This window comes from Rattus norvegicus, chromosome 16, assembly GCF_036323735.1.
Source record: "Rattus norvegicus strain BN/NHsdMcwi chromosome 16, GRCr8, whole genome shotgun sequence".
Lineage (NCBI taxonomy): Eukaryota > Metazoa > Chordata > Mammalia > Rodentia > Muridae > Rattus > Rattus norvegicus.
In genome coordinates, this window is record NC_086034.1 from 18109737 (window position 1) to 18135060 (window position 25324).

Below are 25324 nucleotides of genomic sequence, written 5' to 3' on the forward strand. Positions count from 1 at the left end.
ACTTTAGTTAATTAATTTGAAAAGGAGGTCAGCTTGACTAGGTGCTTTCGGGCCTCTGCATTTATTGGACACTTAGTGTTGAGCCCTGTCCTCCCATTTGCAAATAAGGAAAGTGAAGCTCTTTATAATTTTTATTTAATTAATTAGTGTGTGTATGAGTGTGTGCGCGTGCTCGTGCACGTGCAGGTTCGCGGTCCAGGCACACATGTGGATGTCATTCTATTTCCTCTTTTCAACTTGTGGGTTCTGGGTATTGAACCCAGGTCACTAGACTTGGCAGCAAGCATCTTGACCTGCTGTGCTATCTCGCTGGCCCTCTCAAAGCTCTTCCCCATACAGCTACAGCTAACTCTGCAGGACTGAAAATGTGCCATGCTGTTCTTCGGGAGTCAGATCCCAGTACTCGGTCGGTTGGCTGAGACAGGAGTACGACACTAAGTTCTTGAACAGCTTGAGCTCCGTCAGGGATACCCAGGAGTGTATTTTGTTTTGTTAAAGACAAAGAGAGGTTCCGCTCTTTATCCCCAGCTCGCATGGAATCTGATGTAATCCTCCTGGCATCCCAGATGTGCGCACCAAATCTTGGAGACCCTCTGGTTTGCTCCGGACGACCTCGGCTCTCTCCCGAACCCGGGTCAGGGCGCAACTTCACAGTCCTAGCCCGCGTGGGCGGGGCCAGAAGCAGAGACAGGCGGGGCTGCGCGTGCGTAGACGGTTGCCGCGCGAATTTGAACTGCGGAGGGCGGTGACTCCTGCGGGACATGGCCGATGCTTCCTCCCTGTCCCTGCAACTGCTAGCAGCACTACGCGAGGAGGAGGCGCGGTGAGGGCAGCCCGGGCTGGGTCTTCCCCGACCTTCTGCTCCCTGGTTGGCCAGGAGGACTGGGGTCTACCATGCTTGTCCTCCTTCAGGGCTGTGGAGAAGTTGCTGCGCCTCGGGGCGGACCCCAACTTAGTGCTGGACGATGGCGCGGCGGCGGTGCACCTGGCGGCCAGAGCGAGCCACCCACGCGCCCTGCATTGCCTTAGAATGCTTCTGCGCTGGGGCGCGGACCCCAATGCTCGGTGAGGCGCGGCCCGTGTCACTGGGTAAGGTGGGTGTGACTCAGGGAACCAGCAGTGCTCGGCGTCAGGCTCCCGGGTCCGAGGCTTTCGGATCTAGGAGATGGAGATGTCTGCTTCCAAGGTCGGTGGGGAAAAGGTGTCGCATACCTGTCATTCCGGCACTCCTGAGACTGAGGCAGGAGAATGACCGTGAGTTACAGTCTCATCTTTCTCCTTACCCCAAGAATCTGAACATGGTAGTGGGCACCGGTCATCCTAGCACGAGGGACTGAGGCAGGAGGAGCCGGAGTTCAAGGCTAGCCTGGGCTATACGAGACTACCTGGGAAAGGAATCAACGCCTCACACCTCTCCTTTCTCTTTGGGGGTGGGGGTCCCAGGTCTGCGGAGGCGCTGACGCCCGTGCATGTGGCTGCTGCGTGGGGCTGTTGCAGTGCCTTGGAGTTGCTGCTGAGCAGAGGGGGTGACCCCACACTGCGGGACCAGGTCAGTACCCCCGCGCAGGAACACATAGGTGGTTGGAGGGTGGGCATGTGCGCCCCCTGCTGACTGTGACTGCACAGGACGGGCTCAGGCCCTTGGACTGGGCACTACAGCAGCAACATCACAACTGCGCACGCGTGCTGCGGGAGCTGGACACGCCCACCCGAAAGCCGAATGAGACCCCAAAGCCCACAGGTGAGAGGAGCTGAGGGGATGCACCGGGCTACCACACTGCGGGGTCCAGTTTTGTATGTAAATCTATCATGTCAATCACTACCTGTGGTCTTATCAGTCACATGGCTATCATGTCAATCACCTGTCAATCATCTGTCACCTATATCATTTATCATGTCCATATCTTATCTGTTTATATCTGTGCTTTATCTGATTACTTATTCATACATTTATACATTAGAGAGGTTTCATGTAGCCCAGGGTAGCCTTGAAACCAACACATGCCAAGGACCTGATTTAGCAGGGTCTCCTGGAGCCTCGCAGGACTCGGAGTTGCACATGCATAGAGCTGAGCTGGAAGTGGAGGCCGTGGAGGTGGCTGTGCAGCCCCAGAGCCCTGAGGCTACTGAGAGCTCGGACTACAGCAGCGATGCCTCATTTGTCACCGCAGTGGAGGACTCTCTGCAGCCCAGGCGCCCTGGGGGGATATGCGAGCTCATGGCCAGCCTGTGGGTAACCCGTGGGGCCGCATCAGCTGGGGAGGGGGCACCCAACTGCCAGTCACAGGCCCTGACGTTGACCGAAAAGTCCACGGACAAACCCTTACTGCTTGGTGATGGGGATCTGGGAGCCTTGCACCCCCATGGCTCCGTTCCCCCAATGTCCGACCTGCAGCTCCTTCAGGCCCTTCGGGCTCTGGGCTATAGCCCTGGACCTGTCACACCTTTCACCCGAGGACACTACCTGCGGCGGCTGCAGGAAGCCCAGGCTAGCCCTGGTGAGTCCTTAGGTGGTGGCGTTCAGAGTCTGGCTACGCTCCTGGAATCCTTTGTCCTCGGTTCTGACTCAGTTTCCCCTTCCCAACTGATGCAGGGCATAGCCCAGAACTGGCAGAGGCACTAAGGACTGGTACGGTCCCTGACTGCCAGGTGGATGAGGCAGCCCTGGCTCAGCACTTTCAGCGGCCGGATCCATCGAGGAAGTGGCGGGAAGGCATTACAAAGTCTAGTTTTACATATCTACTTCTCGACCCCAGGTGTGGTGAGAGAAAAGCCGCGGGCGGCGGGCCTGAGGTTAGAGGATGACTGCAGAGCAAAGCCTAGCTCTGCAAGTTCCATCCAGGATGGGTGGGGGAAGGGCTACCCTTTGCTAATGGTTTCTGCCTCCGTCTCATGGTTTAAAGATCAGACTGATCTTAGGGCAGAGTTGTAGCATCCAACTCAAAACAACAAAGCAAACCCCAACCGACAGTGGGAATTCGTTTTCCATTCACTGTGTGTGCCTAGGGAAGGGGTTAGCCCTCTCTGTTTACCGCCTCCTTTAGAAATGGTGTTGAGGATCAGTTCTAGCTGTGAGTACTCATTTTATGGCTTATAAAATAGGGTGTCCTGGATGTGGGCACACTGGCTGTTTGCACCCCCTGCCATCACCACCCGCCTCCTTTTCACATTGTATTCTTTGTGCATGGGACTGTGTGCATGGACACACACACTGCGGGGTTCATGTGGAGGTTAGAGGACCACTTGTGGAAGTCGGTTCTCTTCTGTCATGTGGGTCCCAGAGACAGAACTCAGGTGATCAGGGTGGCAGCAAATGCCTACATCCTCTGAGCCCCTCTGTACCCCAGGCTGACGAAGGACCTGCCTGCCCGAGCCTCTTCCCTCACACTGGCCCAGTGTCTGCAATGTTTTGTGCGAGCCATCTTCTATGTGGGCAAGGGGACCCGTGCCCGGCCAGATGCCCACCTCTGGGAAGCCCGTGGCTACCATGACCAGCCAAGGAAACAGGTGGGGCATGAGAGACAGGGTCGGGGCATGTCGGCCAGCCTTCAGGCCTGGGAGGGAAGATGGCTTAGGATCCCAGCTGTAATCCGCCCATACCCCGCAGGTCTGTCCCAAGATCCGCCGGATCTTAGACATCTGGGATAGTGGCCGGGGCATCATCTCTCTACACTGCTTCCAGCATGTGGTGGCCGTGGAGGCATACACGCGGGAGGCTTGCCTGTTGGATGCCCTAGGTAGGGGTCTGGCTTGCAGAGCTGAGATAATACGAAAGGTGTCTGCGCTATGAATTCCTCTTCCTCTTCCTCTTCCTCTTCCTCACTGTCCATTCATGTATTCATTCACTCATGCAGTTACTGAGCACCAAGGATGGTGGAGGGGCTGGGGCAGAGATCACTCCTGTTACTGCTTATTTGACCAGGTCTCCAGACACTGACCAATCAGAAACAGGGGCACTACTATGGAGTAGTTGCCCATTGGCCACTTCCTCGGCGTCGGCGATTGGGCGTATACCTGCTACAGCGTGCTCTGCTGGTCTTCCTGGCTGAGGGGGAGAGAGAGCTGAGGCCACAGGACATTCAGGCTCGAGGCTGAGTGCTGAGGATGTGACTGAATCCTGAGCCATCAAGGTGTCTGAGCGTCCCAGTGACGGATCCCTGACTGCCGTGCCTAGTTTTAGCTTCAGAGGACTGTGTTTTCGTGTGTGTGTGTGTGTGTGTGTGTGTGTGTGTGTGTGTTTAAATATGTGACAGTGTGTCTTATTTGGGATCCATGGTGACAGTGGGATTCATGTTGTTTCTGGAAGAGTACTGAGCTCCTCATCACGAGAGGCAAACAAGCAGAGGAGCAGAAGGTATTCTGGAGCACCAGACGCACACACCTTTAATCCCAGCACTAAGGAGGCAGAGACAGGTGGAGCTCTGAGTTCAAGGCCAGCCTGGTCTACAGAGTTGAGTTCCAATGCAGCCAGGGAGCACACAGAGAAACTCTGTCTCCAAAACCAAACCAAAAAACAAAAACAAAACCCAAAAGCAAGACAGTACTCTGAATTACTATGTTGTGTCCATGTCTCATCTTCTGATGCAAGGAAGAGCTAGAGAGAGACTGGTAGTGGTGGTCCATCACCCTTGCCTTTGGGAAGATGAGGCAGGAGGATTGCTAGTTGGAGGGCAGCCTGGGCATCTGAGAATGGGAATTGACATTTCTCTTTGGTGGTACAGTCCTTTTCCCGTGGCTGTCCACACACCAGGTGGAGACCGGGGTCCCCGCTATGTTCTCAGGAGCACATCTTAGATGAAACAGTTCCAAACTGACTGGGGGAGTGTGCACTCACATGTCAGGAGTGCCCCTGCACACTGGGGGTGTGTACACACTCACATGTCACTAGTGCTCCTGCACACTGGGGGAGTGTGTACACTCACAACCCCTGCACACTCGGGGAGTGTGCACTCACATGTCACCAGTGCTCCTGCACACTGGGGGAGTGTGCACACTCACATGTCAGGAGTGCCCCTGCACACTGGGGGCATGCACACTCACATGTCAGGAGTGTCCCTGCACTATCTCTTGTAAAATGAATCATTTAATATAAGGGTGATTAGCACATTCATCTGGCAGCTGTATTTCTTCACCTTTGGTAGTCCCCAAAAACCACATGAAGAAGCCAAGAGTTATTTCAAGCCATATTTCACTACGGGGCGGATAAGTGATCTCTAATATCCCTATACTAATTGATTATCACCCAATCATGGATCTCGTGATACTTGTGTATTATTATTGATCTGGCTCTTTGAGCTTCCGGTGTTTTTTTGTTTTGTTTTGTTTTGTTTTGTTTTTCTTTTTCTTGGTTCTTTTTTTCGGAGCTGGGGACCAAACCCAGGGCCTTGCGCTTCCTAGGCAAGTGCTCTACCACTGAGCTAAATCCCCAACCCCTTGTTTTGTTTCATAAAAGATTTATTATGTATATATAATGTTCTGTCTGCATGTACACCTGCACACCAGAAGAGGGCATCGGATCCCATTATAGATGGTTGTGAGCCACCATGTGGTTGCTGGGAATTGAACTCAGGACCTCTGGAAGTGCATCCAGAGACATCTCCAGCCCCAACACAGGAGATTCATGACCTAAGCATTACAGCAATGTATCAGGATTGAGAAACGATAGGTCATTTGAATAAGTACACAGTCCCTATATAGAGCCCTATCCTCTCCCGTGACTTTTAGGAAAGCGCTCAGCAGGATCTGTGAGCACACCAGGAAGTCCTATTTGCTATCTACTCTTCAGTCCCACCCAGGAGGATGCCCAAGATGGCCTGTCACGTCCCAAGGTATTCACTCACTCACTCAACACCTATTAAGAACCTACAATATGCTCAGAACTTCTTGACCTTGGCTCTTATGTCATTTGGGGTTGGGTCATTGGTATGGGGGCATCATCTGTGTTGTAGGGTGCTGGACACCATCCTTGGGTCCCCACATCCTCCGCAGGATGCCAGGGAAACTCTGCCCTCCTCGCCCAGAAGGCTGCCCACCTGTCTTGGGCCACATCTCCCTGGAAGCCCCACTGAGAAAGAACAGTCCCTCTCCAGGTGCTCAGACAAAGGCCAGATAACATGCCCACAGGAAGCACAACCATCCAAGGCCACACTATCCAGCTGGAAGTCCCACTGAGAACAGTCAGTCCCTCTTCAGAGTGCCCAGGTGACTGCCCTGTCCTGGCAAAGGCCATTCACCCATTGACTATGCCCATTCATAAACTGTACCTGCATAAATTGAGCCCAATGAAGCTCGCTGCCCAGAAACCATGCTCATCCATAAATGAAGAGTGGAGGAGACCTTGTCCCCTGGATTCTTCACACACTTCAGGCCATGACTTCTGGCTGCTATGTCTCGGGCTCTCCTGGCTGCTGCTTCATCAGGGGTGGCTTCAAAAAACCAGCAAAACCGTCGCAAGTGCTAGTGAAGGCTAATTGTGATCCTAGGCCATCTCTCCCCCTAACCCCCACCACACACACACCCTCTAAAAAACCCAAGCTTTCTCTGTGTAACCCTGGCTGTCCTGGAACTCAGTCTGCCTCCTGAGTGCTGGGATTAAAGGCATGCACTCCTGGCTCCAGCTCAATTGTGGTTTTAAAGATTTATTTATTTATTTTCTATGAATGAATACACTGTAGCTGTCTACAGACAAATCCAGAAGAGGGCATCAGATCCCATTACAGATGGTTGCGACCCACAATGTGGGTGCTGGGAATTGAACTGGGTCCTCTGGAAAAGCAGTCAGTGCTCTTAACCACTGAGCCATCTCTCCAGCCCATTGAGCCATCTCTGCAGCGCCAGCTCAATTTTTTTTTTTTTTTTCTCAGAGCTGGGGACTGAACCCAGGGCCTTGCGCTTGCTAGGCAAGCGCTCTACCACTGAGCTAAATCCCCAACCCCACTGAGCTAAATCCCCAACTCCTCAAATTTTTTTAAAAAGATGTATTTATGAGTTTCCCAGGGCGGATGCCCCTGCGCTTAGCGGCCTGGGCGGGCTGAGAGGCGTGGGTTGAGTAGTCTCGTTCCAAGTTTGGAGAGAGGAGAGGTCTCAGACCTTGCTACCCTCAAGCCGCTAGCCGGGAGGAGGGAGAAGAGATCGCAGCGTCAGGGGAGAACCCAGACAGCCAGACAGAGCTCAGGCTTTCTGAACTAGGATTGTATGATGTGCCTGGGAAAGGTAGGAGCGACTGCGACCGGGCTGCTCTTGACTAGCGAGGGAAGTCGGAGGCGGCAAAGGGCGGGGTGGGGGTGGGGGACGACCTGTAAGACGGCGAGTAAAGAGATGTTTGAAGATACTGTGGAGGAGCGTGTCATCAACGAAGAATATAAAATCTGGAAGAAGAATACACCGTTTCTGGGGTTGGGGATTTGGCTCAGTGGTAGAGCACTTGCTGAGGAAGCGCAAGGTCCTGGGTTCGATCCCCAGCCCCGAAAAAAAAAAAAAAAAAAAAAAAAGAATACACCGTTTCTGTAAGACCTGGTTATGACCCATGCTCTTCATTGGCCAGTGCTGGGCACTCATACATCTGATGAACAGAATTATCTGGTGTATGATATCAAGTTCATATTCCCAATGATGATGCGCAGTTTGATGCTTCCCATTGTGACAGTGACAAGGGAGAATTTGGTGGCTTTGGTTCTGTAACAGGAAAAATTGAATGTGAAATTAAAATTAATCACAAAGGAGAAGTAAATTGAGCTCGTTATATGCCACAGAATCCTCACATCATTGCCACAAAAACTCCATCTTCTGACGCTTTTGGTTTTTGACTATACAAAACACCCTGCAAAACCAGATCCAAGTGGAGAAGGTAATCCTGATGTTAGATTGGTGGGTCACCAAAAGGAAGGCTATGGTCTTTCCTGGAATTCTATTTTGAGTGGACATCTCCTGAGTGCATCTGATGACCATACTGTCTGCCCCTGGGATATAAATGCAGGATCAAAGGAAGGCCAGATTGTGGATGCTGAAGCAATCTTTGCTGGCCGATCAGCTGTTGTAGAGGATGTGGCCTGGCATCTGCTGCATGAGTCCTCGTCTGGATCTGTTGCTGATGATCAGAAACTTATGACACGGGACACCAGATCCAATACTACTTCTAAGTGGAGCCATTTGGTGAACGAGCACACTGCAGAGGTCAACTGCCTCTCATCCAAGCCCGATAGGGAGTGCATTCTAGCAAATGGCTCTGCAGAGAAGACTGTAGCTTCATGGGACCTGCGCGATCTGAAACTAAAGCTCCATACCTTGGAATCCCACAAGGATGAGACTTTTCAGGTCCATTGGTCTCCACATAATCAAACTATTCTGGCTTCAAGTGGTGCTGATCGCCGCCTGGATGTGTGGAATTTAAGTAAAATTGGAGAAGAACAATCAGCAAAAGATGGGTCTCCAGAGCTCCTGTCTATTCACGGAGGACACACTGCCGAGATTTCTGACTTCAGTTGGAACCCCAGTGAACCTTGGGTCATTTTCCCTGTGTCTGAAGATAACACCGTGCAGACATGGCGAATGGCTGAAAATATTTACAATGATGAAGAGTCAGATGTCATGACAGCGGAACTGGAGGGGCAAGGATCTTAAACCCAAAGTATGAGTTGTTTCTATTAAAGATTTTTTTTATTTTATTTATATGAGTGCACGAGCTGGGAATTGCCTTGGATTCAACTGTCATTTTCTCAAACTTTTTTTTTCTTTCTTTTTTTCAGAGCTGGGGACTGAACCCAGGGCCTTGCGCTTGCTAGGCAAGCGCTCTACCACTGAGCTAAATCCCCAACCCCTTTCTCAAACTTTTAAGTGCTTGCTCAAGCTCCCAAATATGTGAGGATGACTTTTACACCTTTTCCTTCCAACACTTCTTGGTTGGCTTTGCAGAAATAAAGTTTATATATATATATATATATATATATATATATATTGTCTTCATGTGTATCTGCACACAGAGGAGGGCATTGTATCCTATGGGACTACAGTTACAGATGGTTGTGACACACCATGTGGGTGCTGGGAATTGAACTGGGTCCTCTTAACCACTGAGCCAGCTCTCTATTCCTTCCAACTCCAAATTCTTAATGTCACAGGAACTAGCAAGAGTCCACAGTAGCCACAGGGACCCAGGGTGTCTCTCATTGCTGGCCTAGCATGCAGGAGGCTTTGGGAGAATGGGGATATAAAAGGGGAAAGGAGAGGAGGAAAGTTGTGATCGCTGAGAATGCCGGGCTAGCCTGAGCTTCCAGGCCAGCCTGAGCTACAAAAACATTGGGTGTGTGGTGAGTGTCCTTAGGGGCTGCCCTCCAGTTATTAGGGTTTTTTTTGGAAAATATTTTGGGTAGCTGTTGCTGGAGGAGCAGGCCTGTGGTCCTGCAGGTGAGTCAGGAGTTCAAGGCCATGTTCAGGAGGATGTGGTGTGTCACCTTCAGATATGTATGATTCAGTAAATAAAGCCAGAAGGCTGTTGGACTAACTCCGTGCTAAGTACCAGCCAGTCACATTCACATCCCATGAAGCCTTCGGTGTCAGGCTTCCCTTCTGCTTTACCTGCATTTGGGGTCAGTGGAGCCTCCTGTAAGTCCTGGCCAGGGGTTCAGGACTGAGGACGTGACCTGCAGCAGGGTGTTTGGCAGCCTCAGCTCTCACTTGGGAGGGGGGCTGGCTGTGTTGTCATGTGTGTATGGTGCACACACATGCCCATGATCCTGTGTCTCCCTCTCCTGGTGTGGGTGAACTTGTGGATACGTTTGCTGGACAGGTAGTGAGCTTCCTGTGGGAGTGGTGGTGGAGAGCAGAAGGCACCACACCCTGGTCATGTAGGAAGTATTCTAGTCTTGCCCGTTGCTGTGAAGAGATCCCCTAGCTAAGGCAGATGTGAGGGGGAAGGAAGGGTTATGTTGGCTCACAATGATAGGCTACAGTCTATGGTTTCAGGAAAATCAAAGCAGGAACCTCTGCTGCCACATCATACTCAAAAATAGAGAAGGCAGGGCCCATGGAGCTCAGCCTAGGCTAGCTTTCTCTGTGCTTACACAATTCCAAGTCCTGCCTAGGGAATGTGCTACCCACAGTGGGCTGGGGCAACCAACAATCAAAACAATGCCCCATGGGCATGCCCATCTTCACCCTGATCTAGATAATTTCTCATTAAGTCAGTTCTGGCCAGTCATGGTGGTGTATGCCTTTGATCCCAGCATTTGGGGAAGCAGAGGCAGGTGGATCTCTCTGAGTTTGAGGCCAGCGTGGTCTACAGAGTGAGATTCAGGACAGCCAAAGCTAAACAGAGAAAGCCTGTATTAGAAAACAAAACAAAATGGCTGGAGAGATGGCTCAGTGATTAAGAGCACTGACTGCTCTACCAGAGGTCCTGAGTTCAATTCCCAGCAAACACATGGTGGCTCACAGCCATCTGTAATAGGATCCGATGCCCTCTTCTGGCCTGCAGTATTGTGCACTAAGGTCTTTATCTCAAGCTTGAGTTCAGACTCACCACTGACCCTGATGTTGCAGGATGGCAGGGCAAAGCCCAGAGCCCTCGGCAGACAAGGTTTTATAGGAAATGGTGAGCAAGCGACAGGGTTTCCAGTCTGGCAGGATCTAACTGAACGACTATTGTTAAGCCCACAGGTGGATGTGAAGCAAGACCGTGACCAATCACAAATGGTCTGAAACTACCAGCCAATCCTGATTGGCTGTTGCTAGGGCGTAGCTAGGAAGTAACTCTGGAGTATGGGCAGAGAGTTGCAAGGTTCTTTACTGGATCCTGGAACTTAGGGGCAGCTTGGGTTTGAGTGCAGGTCAAGTTCTCAGCCCTTGGCTGTCTTGTTGAGATCCGTTTGACTGTGTGAGGAATGAGTGTATCTGGGTTCTCATCTTAATGAAAAGCGGGGATGACTGTTTTGAAACGCCCCACTTAATCCTCCAACCTTTGCAGCTTGACAGCTAGAGAGCTCTCCACATCTTTCTGGGCCCTGTCTCATTACAGGACCTCCCAAATGCACGATTCCCACAGCCTTTCAGTTCCTTGGGCCTCACCATTTATGTTCTCTACCTAAGACTGGGCAGTGTTAGCACTTGGTGTAGCATCCCAGAGAGGAATTTGAATGCTGCTGAGGCACCGATATCATAGTAAGAGTCACTCCCCTGTCTGCCACCGAGCTGGACACCCAAACTCTCTGCCCATATATGTTTCTATAAAAGAGCTTAACGTGATTCCTTAGCTCGGTGATTCACAGCAACAACCAAAGAATTAATTAAAAACGGTGAGCTGCCCTCTGGAATTAAGATGATAAAGAACGTATTAGGCAGACAGTTTAAGCTTGGCGGGTTCCACCAACTACAAACAACCCACAGCGAGATCTCAATAGGAGCTTCCAATTCCACCTCACCCTAAAACTGCCGCAACCCCCAGCTGAATGAGTACCACTGGAAGGTTTCCCTCCACCTCAATCATGGCATCTTAGGAAAAGTGCTTTGCTGCCTGGGTTCTGCTAAGGAACTTCCACTGAGTCTCCAATTATATTTTTACATTTTGTATCATTTTTAGTTATGTTTGTATGTGTGCACACATAGACACATATGAGTTCAGGTATACATGAAGGCCAGAAGAGGGTGTTAGACCCCCCACCCCAAAGCTGGAGTTACAGGCGGCTGTACGCTGCCTTCTGTGGATGCTAAGAACTGAATTCTGGTTCCTCTGCAAGAGGAGTATGTGTTCTTAACCATTGAGTCATCTCTCAGAGTAGCCAGTTCTGTTTGTATCCCACTTCAGTCTAGGCAGGGACAAAGTTTTTTTGTAACAAGGCCTTAATGTGCTACTCTTTTCACACAGCACTCAATCTCTGCTTCTGCATTTGTTTGAAGTTCACTTTAAGCACCGAGTATTTATCAACTGTATTGCTGTGCCGCGGGTTACTCATTATGGCGAATGGCTTCTTTTCTCTGCTTTGCATGGCCCGCCAGCTCTCTGCCTGTAAGTCTCTCCTGTGATAGTTCTGTTTTCTTTGGCCAGCTGCCTTTCCCTCGGCCTGCATTCTCGTGACTGGTGGCATATTTCAGACTCGACTCCTGGAGGGAAGAGTAGTAACAACTGGTTTGGGACAGACATGAAAAGAGCTCCTCCACGTCGTGGAAACATGACAGAAGTATAACCCAGGCTGCGATGAGGTAGAGGAGGGTGGCTGTAGGGAGCCATAGTTTTCTGCTTGTTAATTGGTGGTCAACCTTTGCTGTCCACTGGCAATTCTTGGGGAGCATGGGAAGAATCTGTCTTCTCTGTGTCGCTTCAAAGGTTATGTGATGGAATGGTCCGTCAAGGTGGGTGTGATGGGACTGTTTGGATGGCAGCCTGAGCCAGCCAGGGTTGGCTCATATTTCCAAGGTAGAGCAGAAAAAGTCTATCAGGAAAGGCTGAGATGAGGTATTCAGGGGGAAACAAGTGTTACCCTCAAGTTCTAAGGATCAGCAGTAAGAACAAAGTTTAGACTCACAGCCAAGAGCTTGGAGTGAGTCAGAAATGTAGCACAGGTCAAAACAACAGAAGAGGTGTAGGATAGACATTTTCTTAAATCCTAAACGACCTAAGCTTAATTGTAACACTGTAACTATCCAGTCTTCAACCCCATCAAAGATCTGAGAGAGAATAAATATTCCATGAATATGCAGGAAGCACGGAAGAAGCAGCTTCTAAAATTATAAAAATGACAGAGAAAGCTGGCTGCCCCGACAGTTCCCCAGAATCTCTCTGAGTCATTACAGCATTGGCTTTGGCTTTCTGGCCCAGAATAGCTGACAGACATTTTTTTGTGAAGCAGGAATTATGAAGGACTGTTTACCTCGCTTTGTCAAAGCTTGGTAGTCAACTTCTCTGAGTCTTATTTGTCGAGTGTAGACATAATTTTTGTCTGCAGTTGAAGCAAGGGCAGCTGGGCACAGAGAAGCAAACTCCATACAGAGGTTCTTCAATGTTCATCAGTTTTAAGTACAGTGGGAACTGACACCTTCTCTGTCAAAAGGCCTTTTATCAATAAAGCATCTTTAAATGCCATATTCTGTAGATCTCTGAGGTTTTTGAAGGCCACCTATCTATAGTGTATTTGAATAGGCAAATAGTGCTTGTTTCTGACTATTTACTATCTGTTCAACCTAGGAAACACATTTATATAATCGACTAACTAGTATCGAACACAAGCATGAATTTTATTAACTAACTACTATCTTGCATTATCCTAAAGAGTTTGTAATAGCAGCTTTCATAAGGATTAGAACTTAACATTGCATTTCTAGGAATTACATAGGTACCATACCTTAAACAAGAGTTGAAACATTTTATATATATATATATATAATGTTGTAACAAAATATAATCTTAAATTAGTATGAATATACAAAGTCTATACCTGAAGTGGAAACTTGAGGGTTCTTTGGAAAGTGAGTTGTGTTGGATGGTGTTTTGTGGGGCAAACACATGAAGAAGTGTTTTCCTGAAGTGGACACAGGTAAAAGACTAAAGCAGACTTGTGAAGGGATGTTTTGCTGAAGCAAACAAAGAAAGGATATTCTGCTAAAGCAAGCACGTGAAAGGACATGTGATGAAGGATTCTTTGCTAATGTGAGGTCCGAGTTGGACCTTTTCCAGGACATCTTGAATGAAACCCACAGAGGCAGTGATCAATGCAATAGCAAGAGGAATTTAATTCCAACATGTCAGGGTCGTCCCACTTCAAGGGGAGACGACCCTGAGCAGACTCTAACAGAGAGTTTATACCTTGCAAACAATTGGGACAGAATTCAAACAATTGGGGCAGAATTTGTGCAACAGTAACTAGGCAGGGTACTATGTGCATGTGGTGGAGCGAAACAACTTTCAGATTGGACTCAGTGTACTGTTTAAGATTTTCTTAATGGGGGGGGGGCAGTTGGAAGCCACAGGTAGCTTTGTGTGACAGTTTGGCTTGTAGCTGTCCCAGGAATTAAACAGCTTTTTTCTTCCTGGAAGGGAGGGGTCCTTGGAGGTTTGTGGTGAGAATTTTCCGGCTTGCCCCAGATTGGCCCCAACTCTGGCCCTTTCACTAACAACACACATATACTGTCTGCCTTACACTGCATAGCTGAGCTGCACTTGTTGGGACTCCATAGAGAGAAATGTCCCACAAAACTTTTTGCGGTGTGCTGCAGTTTCTTGCCATTTCTAAGGACTCTGGCTGATTGGTGGACTGATGTCAGCTGAGACAAACACATGTACTGAGGCAAGACACAATGGTGAGGCAAGAAAAGTGGAGGACACGTGATGTTTGGAGAGGGTATAAAAGGACGCAACAGACAGGGAAGGAGAGGCTGAGCTAGGTTTGCTTACCGAGCTAGCTGTGCAATGCTTGTTGGTCTCTTGTCTTCACTGATCTTCACTTTGCTGAGAGAGGCAAGGTTGAGAACTTCTTCTGGCATTTCTGCTGACTCGTTCTGAGGCTGAGGCATGGCTGTCTTTGGTAGGTAGAGCCACCACTGCTGATTCCTGTTTGCTATCCCGACCTACTGAGCACAGTGCTGGTGCATGCTTGACGTGTTTGTGAGTGGATGGAACTGCCACTGGGGACCTGTGAACTGAACTGCTGGTTTCCAGACAACACAGATGGGAGTTGCTCTAAGAACCATTTCTACTTGATCGTTCTTTTTTTTTTTTTTTTTTTTTTTTTGGTTCTTTTTTTTTCCGGAGCTGGGGACCGAACCCAGGGCCTTGCGCTTCCTAGGCAAGCGCTCTACCACTGAGCTAAATCCCCAACCCCAAAAGTAACTTTTATTTGCCTGTTGTGATTTCATTTCCCAGACTCACTGCCTCTGTCTGCTAATCTAGGCCTAGTCCTGGAAGCTTCTGGCCTCCACACAATCTAATCTAATCTAGAACACTCTCAGGCTCTGACACTTGCTCTGCTCGCCCTTTCTTGTCCTTTCTGATCTCTCACTTGCTGATTCAACCCAGCTGTTCTGACTCAAAGCTGGCCGTCACTGCTTGGGATTAAAGGTGTGTAGAAAGGGTGTGTCAGCATTCCAGCCAGAGGGATTGAAGGTGTGTGTAAATAACACAGCCCGGGGGTTCACGATGTAATCATATATCCTGCAACATCTCTGTGAACATACGAACTCTCATAATATACATTTCTGCAATAGCACTGTATGAAAACGTGCAGTGTGCACAATTGAGTTAAAGATGACTCTCTGCTCTCTGTTCGAGCAGGTAAGGCCTTTCTTTATAAGTTAGTTGGAACTGCATAATCAAACTGTTCATGCATGCCATTTGAAAGGACAGCGTGATTTTGTAGCCAGCAAGGTTTATTGTCTGTGTTTGGTTGAAGTCCTGGGTGGAGACATCTCCCTGTCTCAGCCCCCTCAGAGCTGCTCCCATGTAGAGGGATCAGCAATGGGTTGCCTGTTTTGTTGACTTTCTTGATTTCTTCCCATCTCAGGCAAGATTTTCCAGGGTTCCTTCCCCGGTCAAATCTGATTTTTCTTAATTTGGTTGGAATCCATAACTGTTCTTCTCCCATTGAAATGAAGACAAACCTCTTCCCCAACACAATACACTTCCTTCCTTTAATTCTGACGTTAGGATATGTTTAATACACTCAGGATGATTTAGCTCAGCAGTGTTCTCTGTGGTCTGATGTCTCTCAGCAGCCTTTGTGTCTTGTTCATTAGATTCAGGAGATGTGAAGTCAACAGAGCAGTGGTTAATGGATCTCGGGGGCCTTTGTTACGCCCTCTGTTTGCTAAGCATCTGTTTAAACTGCGATTAGATCTCTCTACGACCGCTTGTCCTGTAGGCTCGTGTGGGTTACTGAAACAGTCTTTATTTTCATTTTACTAGAGACACATGTGTGCTGGCACACCGTCCATCTTAGTTTGTGCAGGTATTCCCATAAATGCCATGACTTCTAAAAAAATGTGTAATTACAGAACCAGCCTTTTCAGAACATAAGGCAGTTGCCCGGTGAAATCTTGAATATGTGTCTATGGTATGCTGCTTTTACTTTAACTTTCCAAATTCTACAAAATTAAACACATCCATTTGCTAAATCCCCAACCCTGACTCAGGAATTTCTATCTTTTCTTTTCTCTTCTTTATCTTTCTTAGGTAAAAGGAAGGGGGATTGAAGGGAAAAGGGGAATAGAGTAATATTATAGAAATTAGAAAAATGGGGATGGGGGTTGGGGATTTGGCTCAGTGGTAGAGCGCTTGCCTAGGAAGCGCAAGGCCCTGGGTTCGGTCCCCAGCTCCGAAAAAAAGAAAAAAGAAAAAAAAAAAAAGAAAAAAAATTCGGTTATGCTATACAGAGATAGATGGTTCTCAAAAGTATTAGAGGTGCCCAGAGTACAGCATTTAATGCTATTTCATTATTAGAAGATCTTTCGACTGTGAGACTGCTCTGGACAGTGCTGCAGTTCCACTGCAGAGGAGATGAGCACCCATGCATCCATGTCGAGTCACTTCATTTGTGGCCAGGTAGCCACCGGGCAAGAAATGCCCTGATTTCATCTACAGACAGAATACTGTCTAAGAGGACAAACAGACACAAGATAGTCAACTGTTGAGCTCTGCCAAGACAGGGCAAGCTAGTTCTTCATAATTCCTGCTTCTCTTAAGGTCTGTCAGATGCTCTGGATCGGAAGGCTGAAGGCAGATGCTCTTGGCGACTGTCCAGGCAGTCAGCTGTCTCCGCCAGTTCTTCAGTTTTGGAAGCCAAGTCTTTGTGCTGCCTACACATTCGCATGATGCTTGACTCCTTCTCAAATCTCTGATGTGGTTGAAGACTAGTTATAGTCTCGCAATTAAACCTAAGCTGTTTAACAGGAAAGATATTGTAGATTTGGGAGGACGGTTTTCAGATGCTAATACAACTTAAAATCAAAGATGCTTGAAGTGTAGGATTATGAACTCATTGCATTAGGGTAGATGACAGAATACGTTAAAGTGACAAGAACGATAGACTGGATATCATACCTTATCATTTACATAATGTTATAATTGTGTTCAATTATATCTAAGAAAAAAAGAGACTTTTTAATTGGACAAGAAGGGGGAAATGTAGTGGGGTTTGGCCTAATGTAATGTAATGGGCTTGTGTTCTAATGTTAATTTGGGTCCCCAAAACCGTTTGGATGAGAGAGTCCACGTGTAAGTCACTGAGGGGCCCTGCCCCAGTTAATTCCGACTGGTAAACAAAAATACACAGGAAATGGCTGGGAAGAAGAAACAGAGGCAGAGTTTAGGTTTCCCAGCACTGAATCATGAGGAAGAGGATAAAAGGAGAGACAGGAGCGGCCATGGGACAGAGAGGTAAGAAGAGTCGCTATGGCCTCTGGGCCAAGAGAACGCGGCCCGGAGGGCTGCTTGGTCCAGGTGAAACCTAGTAAGTAATAACTCAGGTTATCGATGGAGGAGGATTCTAACAGCATTGTGGGTAGGCAGTCGCCCCACTATTGTGCTGTATAAAACATATTTAAATATAGAGGCTGTGTGTGTTGTTTTTTATCTGGGAACATAAATGGTCAAAGGTGGGAAGGAACCCCACACTGGGACTTATTATTATTTCTTATAACAATCAGATACCATCACAGATGGGCCGCCGTGTGGGAATTAAGTTGCTAGGATTTGAACTCAGGACCTCTGGAAGAGCAGTCAGTGCTTTTTTTTTTTTTTTTTTTTTTTTTTTAAGATTTATTTATTTATTTTATCTACAGCATTCTGCCTGCATATGTGACTGCAGGCCAGAAGAGGGCACCAGATCTCATTACAGATGGTTGTGAGCCACCATGTGGTTGCTGGGAATTGAACTCATGACCTCTGGAAGAACAGTCAGTGCCACTGAGCCATCTCTCCAGGCCCCTCACCCCGATTTTTTTAAATTAACAAATTTTCATTCCTGGTATTATTACCATAATTTAGAGAGTAATGTGTACCTGGTAGAAGAAAAAGATAAAACTACAGTAGATAAAAAGACTTCAGGGACGTGTATCTAATTGACATCTTATTGCATTGATCAACAGCTGCGTTTTTCCTCCCAAACAGTGGCTATGATGGTGCGGAACAAGGATGGCTTCTTGTTTAAGCGTCAGTGACTTTTCTGACTACAGTCATCGCTCCTTCTCTGGCAGATTCTTCCAGTTCCTCTGATTCATTCAGGACAAGTGTCTCAAAGTAACCTGCAGCTTCTCTCCTGCTAAGAACTGTAGCCATTCCTGTTCTATTTTAAAACTTTCTGCTACCTTATCCACCATTTTCACCTCCAGATCCACAGCCACCACCACAGGGACTGTCTGAGCTTCCACCACCAAACCTGCCCCCGTTGTGAGTCTATAATTTGATTGCTGCTGTCCATTATAATATTTAAAGTCATTATAGTAATTTTCATTAAAATTGTGGTCTTTATTGTAACCATCATATATCCACAAAGAAATTCCAATAAAATATTTAATACAATTTAAAATGTCCTATAGCTTTGTATATATTTAACTATAATTTTAAAAAGCTGCTTTTGCTTGCCTAGGAAGCGCAAGGCTCTGGGTTCAGTCCCCAGCTCCGAAAAAAAGAACCAAAAAAAAAAAAAAAGCTGCTTTTGCAATATCAAAACAAAGTGTCTGTCTTTGAGAGTAAACTCTTAGTGCTTAACCGTAATTTTGGAAGGCAAAACCTATTTCTAACAGTGTAGCCATAATTTTTAGAAGACAAACCAATTTTCAATTTTTGTAAACAGTTTAAACAATCCAGTGTTTCTAAAATCAATATCATATTCCTCCTGTTGTTGTAAAAATATATAAAAATAAAAAAGTATAGTTGTCTTTTTACCCCACTGGGTCCTGCACCTCAGTGCCCCAAGATATCTGCTAGATATCTTGGCGGAAACACATCCCAGCCACACACTTTCCTTCACTCAAACCCTCACGAAAAAGAACACACAACACAATAATCTTAGATCCAATTGATAAGATATAATTGCCCACTTAAACATACAAAGCCAGGTACCATCCATCCCTTAGGAACATTGATAACAATCTGTAAATACACAGAGCAGAATCTTAACATCACCTGCTATGGCTTCTCCCCTCTCTCTCCCTTCTGTCTCCTCCTTTCTCTCTCGTCTCCTCCTCTTCCTTTAAACTTCTCTCCCACCCATCCTTCCTTCTCCTCCAATGACAGGTCTCCTTCTATCCTGTATCTGACCCTCACCTGTACTTTACAAATTCAATGGGGAGGTTATTCTGGTGAAGTTACCTGAGTTCTGAGTCCTTGACTAGGCAGCTGTCCTTGGGGCAGTGGAATTAGCATCAAAATACAGATAACTTCAGGGCAAACCACAACACCTCCTTTTCATGTTACAGAGTTTGGCTGCCAGAAAAGTTCTTGTATATGAACGCATGAAGGTGAGGTTTTAATACCCCATTAAAGAAACATTTTTTAAGTCCTATCTTTTGTAAGTCTGATTTCTAGGACAGGAATTACATAAAATATTATCCCAATTTAGAGGTATCTGCAGAGACCTGATTCCGTAGGCTGGCCCAGGCCATGTGTTGTTGTCCGGAATGACTCCAATCCCTTTCTGTTACCGATGTTACAGCTGTTTAACCATACCCAATAATTTATAAGCCGATAATCTATAACCAAGACATACAGAACACATTTGTACATTTAAGATCAGTCAGGAACAAACATGGAATAGCCACACACATTTATATACTTAGACTAGACAGACTTTTTTTTGTAATTTCAAGGGAGGACACCTTACCGCTGAATCCGATTCTCGCGGTCACAGATTTTCGTAGGAGAATTAGCCCTTAGCCAGAAGCTAAGAAGCTCCCTGTCAAGAGCGGCTTGTACAGACAAGCCGTCCCGGGCAGGGCTTCTCCAGCAGTGCAGGTCTTCTAGCTGCGGGCAGGGCTCCAAGCACAGTTTATGAGTTTTCGTCGTGCCAATTCAGGCTACTGTTTTTCCTTCTAAAAATCACCCTTGAATTGAGTTAAAACTAAATCAAGGAGAGAACAGCCAGCAGATGGCGCTTTAACCATTTTTCTTCGACAATGAAACACAGCAACAAGGAAGCAAAGAAACTAGACATACACTGACAGACGTGGACAGACTGCCATGCCAACGACAACCAATAGAGTTGGGGGAATCCCAGAAAGGAATAGCGCCAGAGGCCTCAGCAAAGGGATCCAGAACCAGAACCAGAATCAGGCATTCCCCTAGTGGGAACCAGAGAGGAAGTGGGACGGCTCCTGACTTCCTGACTCTATGAAAATTTCCTGTATCTAGCTCTCTTCCTTTGGGTCTCCAAAAGTCCAGACCAATCCAGAAACAAATCCAAACACTAGGTAAAGAGCTGTGCAGGTAAAAGAAACTTAATTCCTCAAGGGCAGAGATAGCTTAGTGGCATTCATTAGCAGTAACTGAGGGGTGTTAGAAGGTAAGGGCATTCCGGGCCAATGCAACAAATGTTTGTGTTGTAGAAAATTCTAATCCTGACCTGGGATGTCTACCCTGCCTTTGACCACTTAGTTCCTGGATAAAACACACACATGCCCTTTATATCTACAGTCACCCTAATTAAAAGGCACAAGAGCTGAGCAGATATCTACTTCTCTCCTGTTAGAATCTAGTTTCCCATCAATAATCTCGAGTTATTACTTACTGTGCTGGCTGGTGTTGTGTGTCAACTTGACACAAGCGGAATTAGCACAGAGAAAGGAGCCTCAGATGTGGAAATGCCTCCATGAGACCCAGCTGTAAGGCATTTTCTCAATTAGTGGTCAAGGGGGGGAGGGCCCAGCCCATTGTGGGTGGAGCCGTCCCTGGGCTGGTGGTCTTGGGTTCTACAAGAGAGCAAGCTGAGCAAGCCAGGGGAAGCAAGGCAGTAAGTAACATCCCTCCATGGCCTCTGCATCAGCTCCTGCTTCCTGACCTGCTTGAGTTCCAGTCCTGACTTCCTTTGGTGATGAACAGCAGTGTGGAAGTGTAAACCCTTCCCTCCCCACCTTGCTTCTCGGTCACGATGTTTGTGCAGGAATAGGAACCCTAAGACACTATGTTTCATCTGGGCTGATCTTAACTCCAGTTGGCCAGCCCTCAGGGTCACATTTTTATGATTCACCTAACCCACGGCAGATTCTCTTTCCTCTTCCATCTTCTCCTTATGGGAGTTTCCTCCCAACTGCAAGCCCAGAGCCCTAACCCCCACCTATGTCTTTTCTTCCCAGCTATCGGCTGTCAGCATCTTTACTCACCAATCAGAAATAACTTGGGGCTGGGGCGGGGGGGGGGGGGCCCTGGAGAGATAACTCAGTGGTTAAGAGCACTGACTGCGGGGTTGGGGATTTAGCTCAGTGGTAGAGCTCTTGCCTAGCAAGCACAAGGCCCTGGGTTCGGTCCCCAGCTCCAAAAAAAACAAACCAAACCAAAACAAAACACTGACTGCTCTTCCAGAGGTCCTGAGTTCAGTCCCCAGCAACCACATGGTGGCTCACAACCATCTGTAGTAGGATCTGATGCCCTCTTCTGGTGTGTCTGAAGACAGTACAGTGTACTTATAGATAATAAACAAATAAATCTTTTTAAAAAGGAAATAACTTAGGGCAAGGTCACTTGAGTCTACATGCAGACTCTCCTTTTGGGGACTGCACTCAATATTACATACCCAGTAATTGGGGTCTGGGAATCGCCGCATAAACTATATGTCCACAATTTCAGTTAAGCAAGAATAGTTTATTGAATGCACACCGTAGTACTGGATGTCCAGGACTATAAGAAAGAAAAATCAAGGGGTTGGGGATTTAGATCAGTGGTAGAGCGCTTGCCTAGGAAGCGCAAGGCCCTGAGTTCGGTCCCCAGCTCTGAAAAAAAGAACCAAAAAAAAAAAAAAAATCAAATTGTGGCTAGCACTCGGGGCAGGCTTTTTCTATATGAAACCAGGCTCCAAAGTTCAAAGGGTAATACTTTGTCTTACGAGGCAAAGTATTATCAGCCAATCTTTCAGCTGATTGGTCCTGAAGTAAGGTAAGGGGGGAAGGGAGGAACAGGGGATTTCAGAACATTGAGATAGCAGAGATGAGTGTTATAATCATGACGGTTTTGCTTATTAGGAGCATGCTTCGGTGTCAGCCACAAAAACCAATGAGCTCATTCAGAGGTGAGGGAAGGGCTGCCCAGTGGTCAGCTCTGACTCAAGGGGTTTCGGATATAACCGTTCACATCAACCTTTGATGTGATGGGTCCTATGTAAAGCTTTGTGGAATTTCTTAAGACTATCAAACCTCGTGCAGAACATGCACAACAAAAGCGGGCGTGTGGCCAGCATGTCCTTGAGCCAAGTCACTTCTCTGTGTCAGTGACTGGCAGGCCTGTTGCAGCAACAGTGTGGAATAGCTGGCAGGCTTGGAACCAAATGGCCATACCCTAGAGACCCCGGGCCTGAAGGAGGGATCTCAATGGAGGAGGATGCAGTGACCCAGAGACACCAGAAAAAGATCTGTCAGGGAAGGCCAAGGGAGTGCAGTGTGAGGGAGGTCCCTGCTGTACTCTGGATGCTGCTGGACTACTGTGTCTCACCACTGTCCCTTCAGGTCAGCCACATCCCAGAGCCTAGAGGAACCACCTTCCACATCTATGGTCTCCTGGCCACCCCGAGACCCAGTGCTCCACGAAGACACTGCAGAGGGTTCCATGGACCTGTGCATTGAACCCAATCATTATTGCTACTCTGCAGGCCTGTGCATGCCCTGCCTACACCTGGATATCTGAATGGCACCTGAGACACCTGGACTATGCCCAGGCCTCATCACTGATTGTCTGACCTGGGGAACTTTACACATGGGTGAGCAGACACCTCAATGTCAATACCAGGAGAGGACTTTCCTAGGTCACCAGAACCTGGGAAGTGATATGAGATCTGATAGCTTCAGACGGGCTAGAGGTGGTTTTGGCATCAGACTACAACAGCTTTAAACCAGATAGAAGGAACCAAGGAGCTGGAGCTGGAGATTCAGTGGGCTGGAGAGAGTAATTAGCATCAGGCTCTACTGTATGTGGCCTTGAATGCCCACAGCTGCTGCTGGGGTCTGCACTCCATGGGCTGTGACCATCAGCAGGCATCATTCAGGAAGAGGGAGCCCAACTGAGAAAATAACCTCCCTCAGACTGGCCTATGGGCGAGCCTCCTGGACACTTTCGTCATTAGTGATTGATGAGGCAAGGCCCGGCTCACTGTGGGTGGTGCCATAAGAAAGCAGGCTGAACAAGCCACGGAGAGCAATTCAGTAAGCAGCACCCCTCCATGGCCTCCGCACCAGCTCCTGCCTCAGGTTCCTGGCTTCCATAGGAACCTGTGAGGGGAAGCGCTCCTCCTCACATGGCTTTTGGTCATGGTGTTTATCATGGTACAACAGTGGTAGGTACTGAGGTCACTGGAAATCCCTTGGGAGGGCTGGCTCCATGCTGAAGAGTGATGGCTGCCATTGCAGAGGACCTAAATTTGGTTCCCAGCACCCATGCCAGACACAGCCACCTGGAAGTGCAGCTCCAGGGAATATGACACCGTCTTCCGGTCTCTGTAAGCACTACAGTCATGTGTATACATGTCCTGACACACGTAAGTAAAGTTATTAAGAATGAATTTTGTACCCGGGCACAGTGGCACAAGCCTTTAACCCATGCACTTGGGAGGCACACGCTGGTGGAAATCTGAATTTGAGGCCAGCCTGGGAAACAAAGTGAGTTCCAGGTCAACCAGGGCTATGTAGAGAGACATGGCTAGTAGAGCTAAACTAGAGGCTGGCGAGATGGCTCAGTGGTTAAGAGCACTGACTGCTCTTCCAGAGGTCCTGAGTTCAATTCCCAGCAACCACATGGTGGCTCACAACCATCTATAATGTGATCTGATGTCCTCTTCAGGTGTGCCTGAAGGCAGCCACAGTAAACTCACATAAATAAAATAAATCTTAAAAAAAAAAAAGAGCTAAACTAAACCAAAATGATCCTTTGAGCTGTCGGGCTGTCTCCTCCTGCCTATGATTAGGGAGCAGCCAGACCCTGCCCTAACATGTTCCTAAATGACAGGACCACGGTGATGTGACCATTGGCTCACCATAGCTCCAGAAGCCAACACAAACTTTATGCTCTTTGAAGAAGATTCTGCCAGGATTTGTGTCAGCGATGGACAGCTGGACCTACAGCCAACTCCCCATGGCAGGTCTGAGGGAAGGTGATTGCCCAACCACCCAAGTTTGATCCCCAGGACCCACAGAGTAGAAAGGAGAGAATGTGTTCCTGCAGCTCCTCCTTTGACCTCCGTATACACTTTCCTGAGTACACACAGTGAATACATTACAATTCTGTCACTGGTAGAGCATGGACAGGAAGGTCATGGGATGCTGTACACTCTCCCGAGTACACACAGTGAATACATTACAATTCTGTCACTAGTAGAGCATGGACAGGAAGGTCATGGGATGCTGTGGTGAGTCTTCCTTGGGGCTTGGATGTGACTGACGTAGGCTGTCTGGTGAAGCTCATGTCTGGAACCCTCCCCTCATAAGGCTGTTAGGCACCCCAGGACTGAGGTTCCAGTCAGGACTCCCTCCCAGTGTGTGTGTGTGTGTGTGTGTGTGTGTGTGTGTGTGTGTGTGTGTACTTGTCATGACCACATGTGCAGGTCATAGGACATTTGGGAGTAAGTTCTTTTATTATACCATGTGTTTCCAGGGCAGAACTCAGGGAACCCAGATTGTGAAGCTTGGCCACTTGGTGCTGAGCCACCTCATAGGCCAGCTGTTGCCTCCTCCAAGCAGCAGGTCATTTACATGAGGTCATCAGTTCTCAGCAGTGGTCTGTTATCACTCATCATTTAGGTGACATTGTGGTTACAGAGCAGGTTCAGGGGCTGAGAGTGCTGGCTGCTCTTGCTGAGAACCCAGGATTGGTTCCTAGTGACGATATCCTGCCTTATAACCTGCTGTAACTCTAGTTCCAGAAGATCTAGATGCCCTCTTCTGGCCTCCGCAGACACGCGGTACGTACACAGTGCACAATAGACATGCAGGCAAAATACATACACATTAAAAACAAAAACAAAAACAAAAACAGAAAAATTAAAAACAGCGAGTATTAGTGACCCCTGCTGGCAAAGTATCGGTGTTGGACAACCAAGGACACACACAACCCCACAGCCCCGTGCAGCCAATGTGAGGGCGTAGTCTGGCCAGCCCCGCCCACTCGTGCGAGGCCCCACCCACTCTGCCATCGCCCTTCTAACGAGCT

At 47.9% G+C, this 25324-nt stretch overlaps 1 protein-coding gene and 1 pseudogene across 10 annotated transcripts; both read left to right on the plus strand.

The window, feature by feature from the left end:
* Positions 1–128: 128 nt before the first annotated feature.
* Ankle1 (ankyrin repeat and LEM domain containing 1) lies at positions 129–7263 on the plus strand. Of its 10 annotated transcripts, none has more exons than XR_360389.5 (11): positions 682–823; positions 913–1065; positions 1444–1549; positions 1627–1741; positions 2022–2498; positions 2594–2756; positions 3348–3507; positions 3608–3737; positions 3923–4130; positions 5725–5828; positions 5949–7263. XR_360389.5 is itself a non-coding variant. In XM_063275923.1 (9 exons), exons 1-9 carry the CDS (start codon positions 762–764, stop codon positions 4093–4095), a joined length of 1539 nt encoding a protein of 512 aa, XP_063131993.1. In that variant the 5' UTR covers positions 682–761; the 3' UTR covers positions 4096–4554. The 10 variants fall into 10 exon arrangements, 4 of the variants coding, with proteins under 4 accessions (XP_038950948.1, XP_063131993.1, XP_063131994.1 ...); XR_360388.5 differs by having other exon boundaries at positions 5989–7263; XR_360390.5 differs by having other exon boundaries at positions 6090–7263.
* Positions 7264–7287: 24 nt separating this feature from the next.
* Positions 7288–8667, plus strand: Rbbp7-ps1 (RB binding protein 7, chromatin remodeling factor, pseudogene 1; annotated as a pseudogene).
* Positions 8668–25324: the final 16657 nt, after the last annotated feature.

What these genes read in the sequence shown, in the direction of transcription:
- Ankle1 (XM_063275923.1), top strand. Translation starts at nt 762, where the DNA reads ATGGCCGATGCTTCCTCCCTGTCCCTGCAACTGCTAGCAGCACTACGC. An exon ending in GGCGCGGACCCCAATGCTCG is followed by an intron (nt 1,066 to 1,443) that starts GTGAGGCGCGGC and finishes TGGGGGTCCCAG; the next exon opens with GTCTGCGGAGGCGCTGACGC. An exon ending in ACCCCACACTGCGGGACCAG is followed by an intron (nt 1,550 to 1,626) that starts GTCAGTACCCCC and finishes GTGACTGCACAG; the next exon opens with GACGGGCTCAGGCCCTTGGA.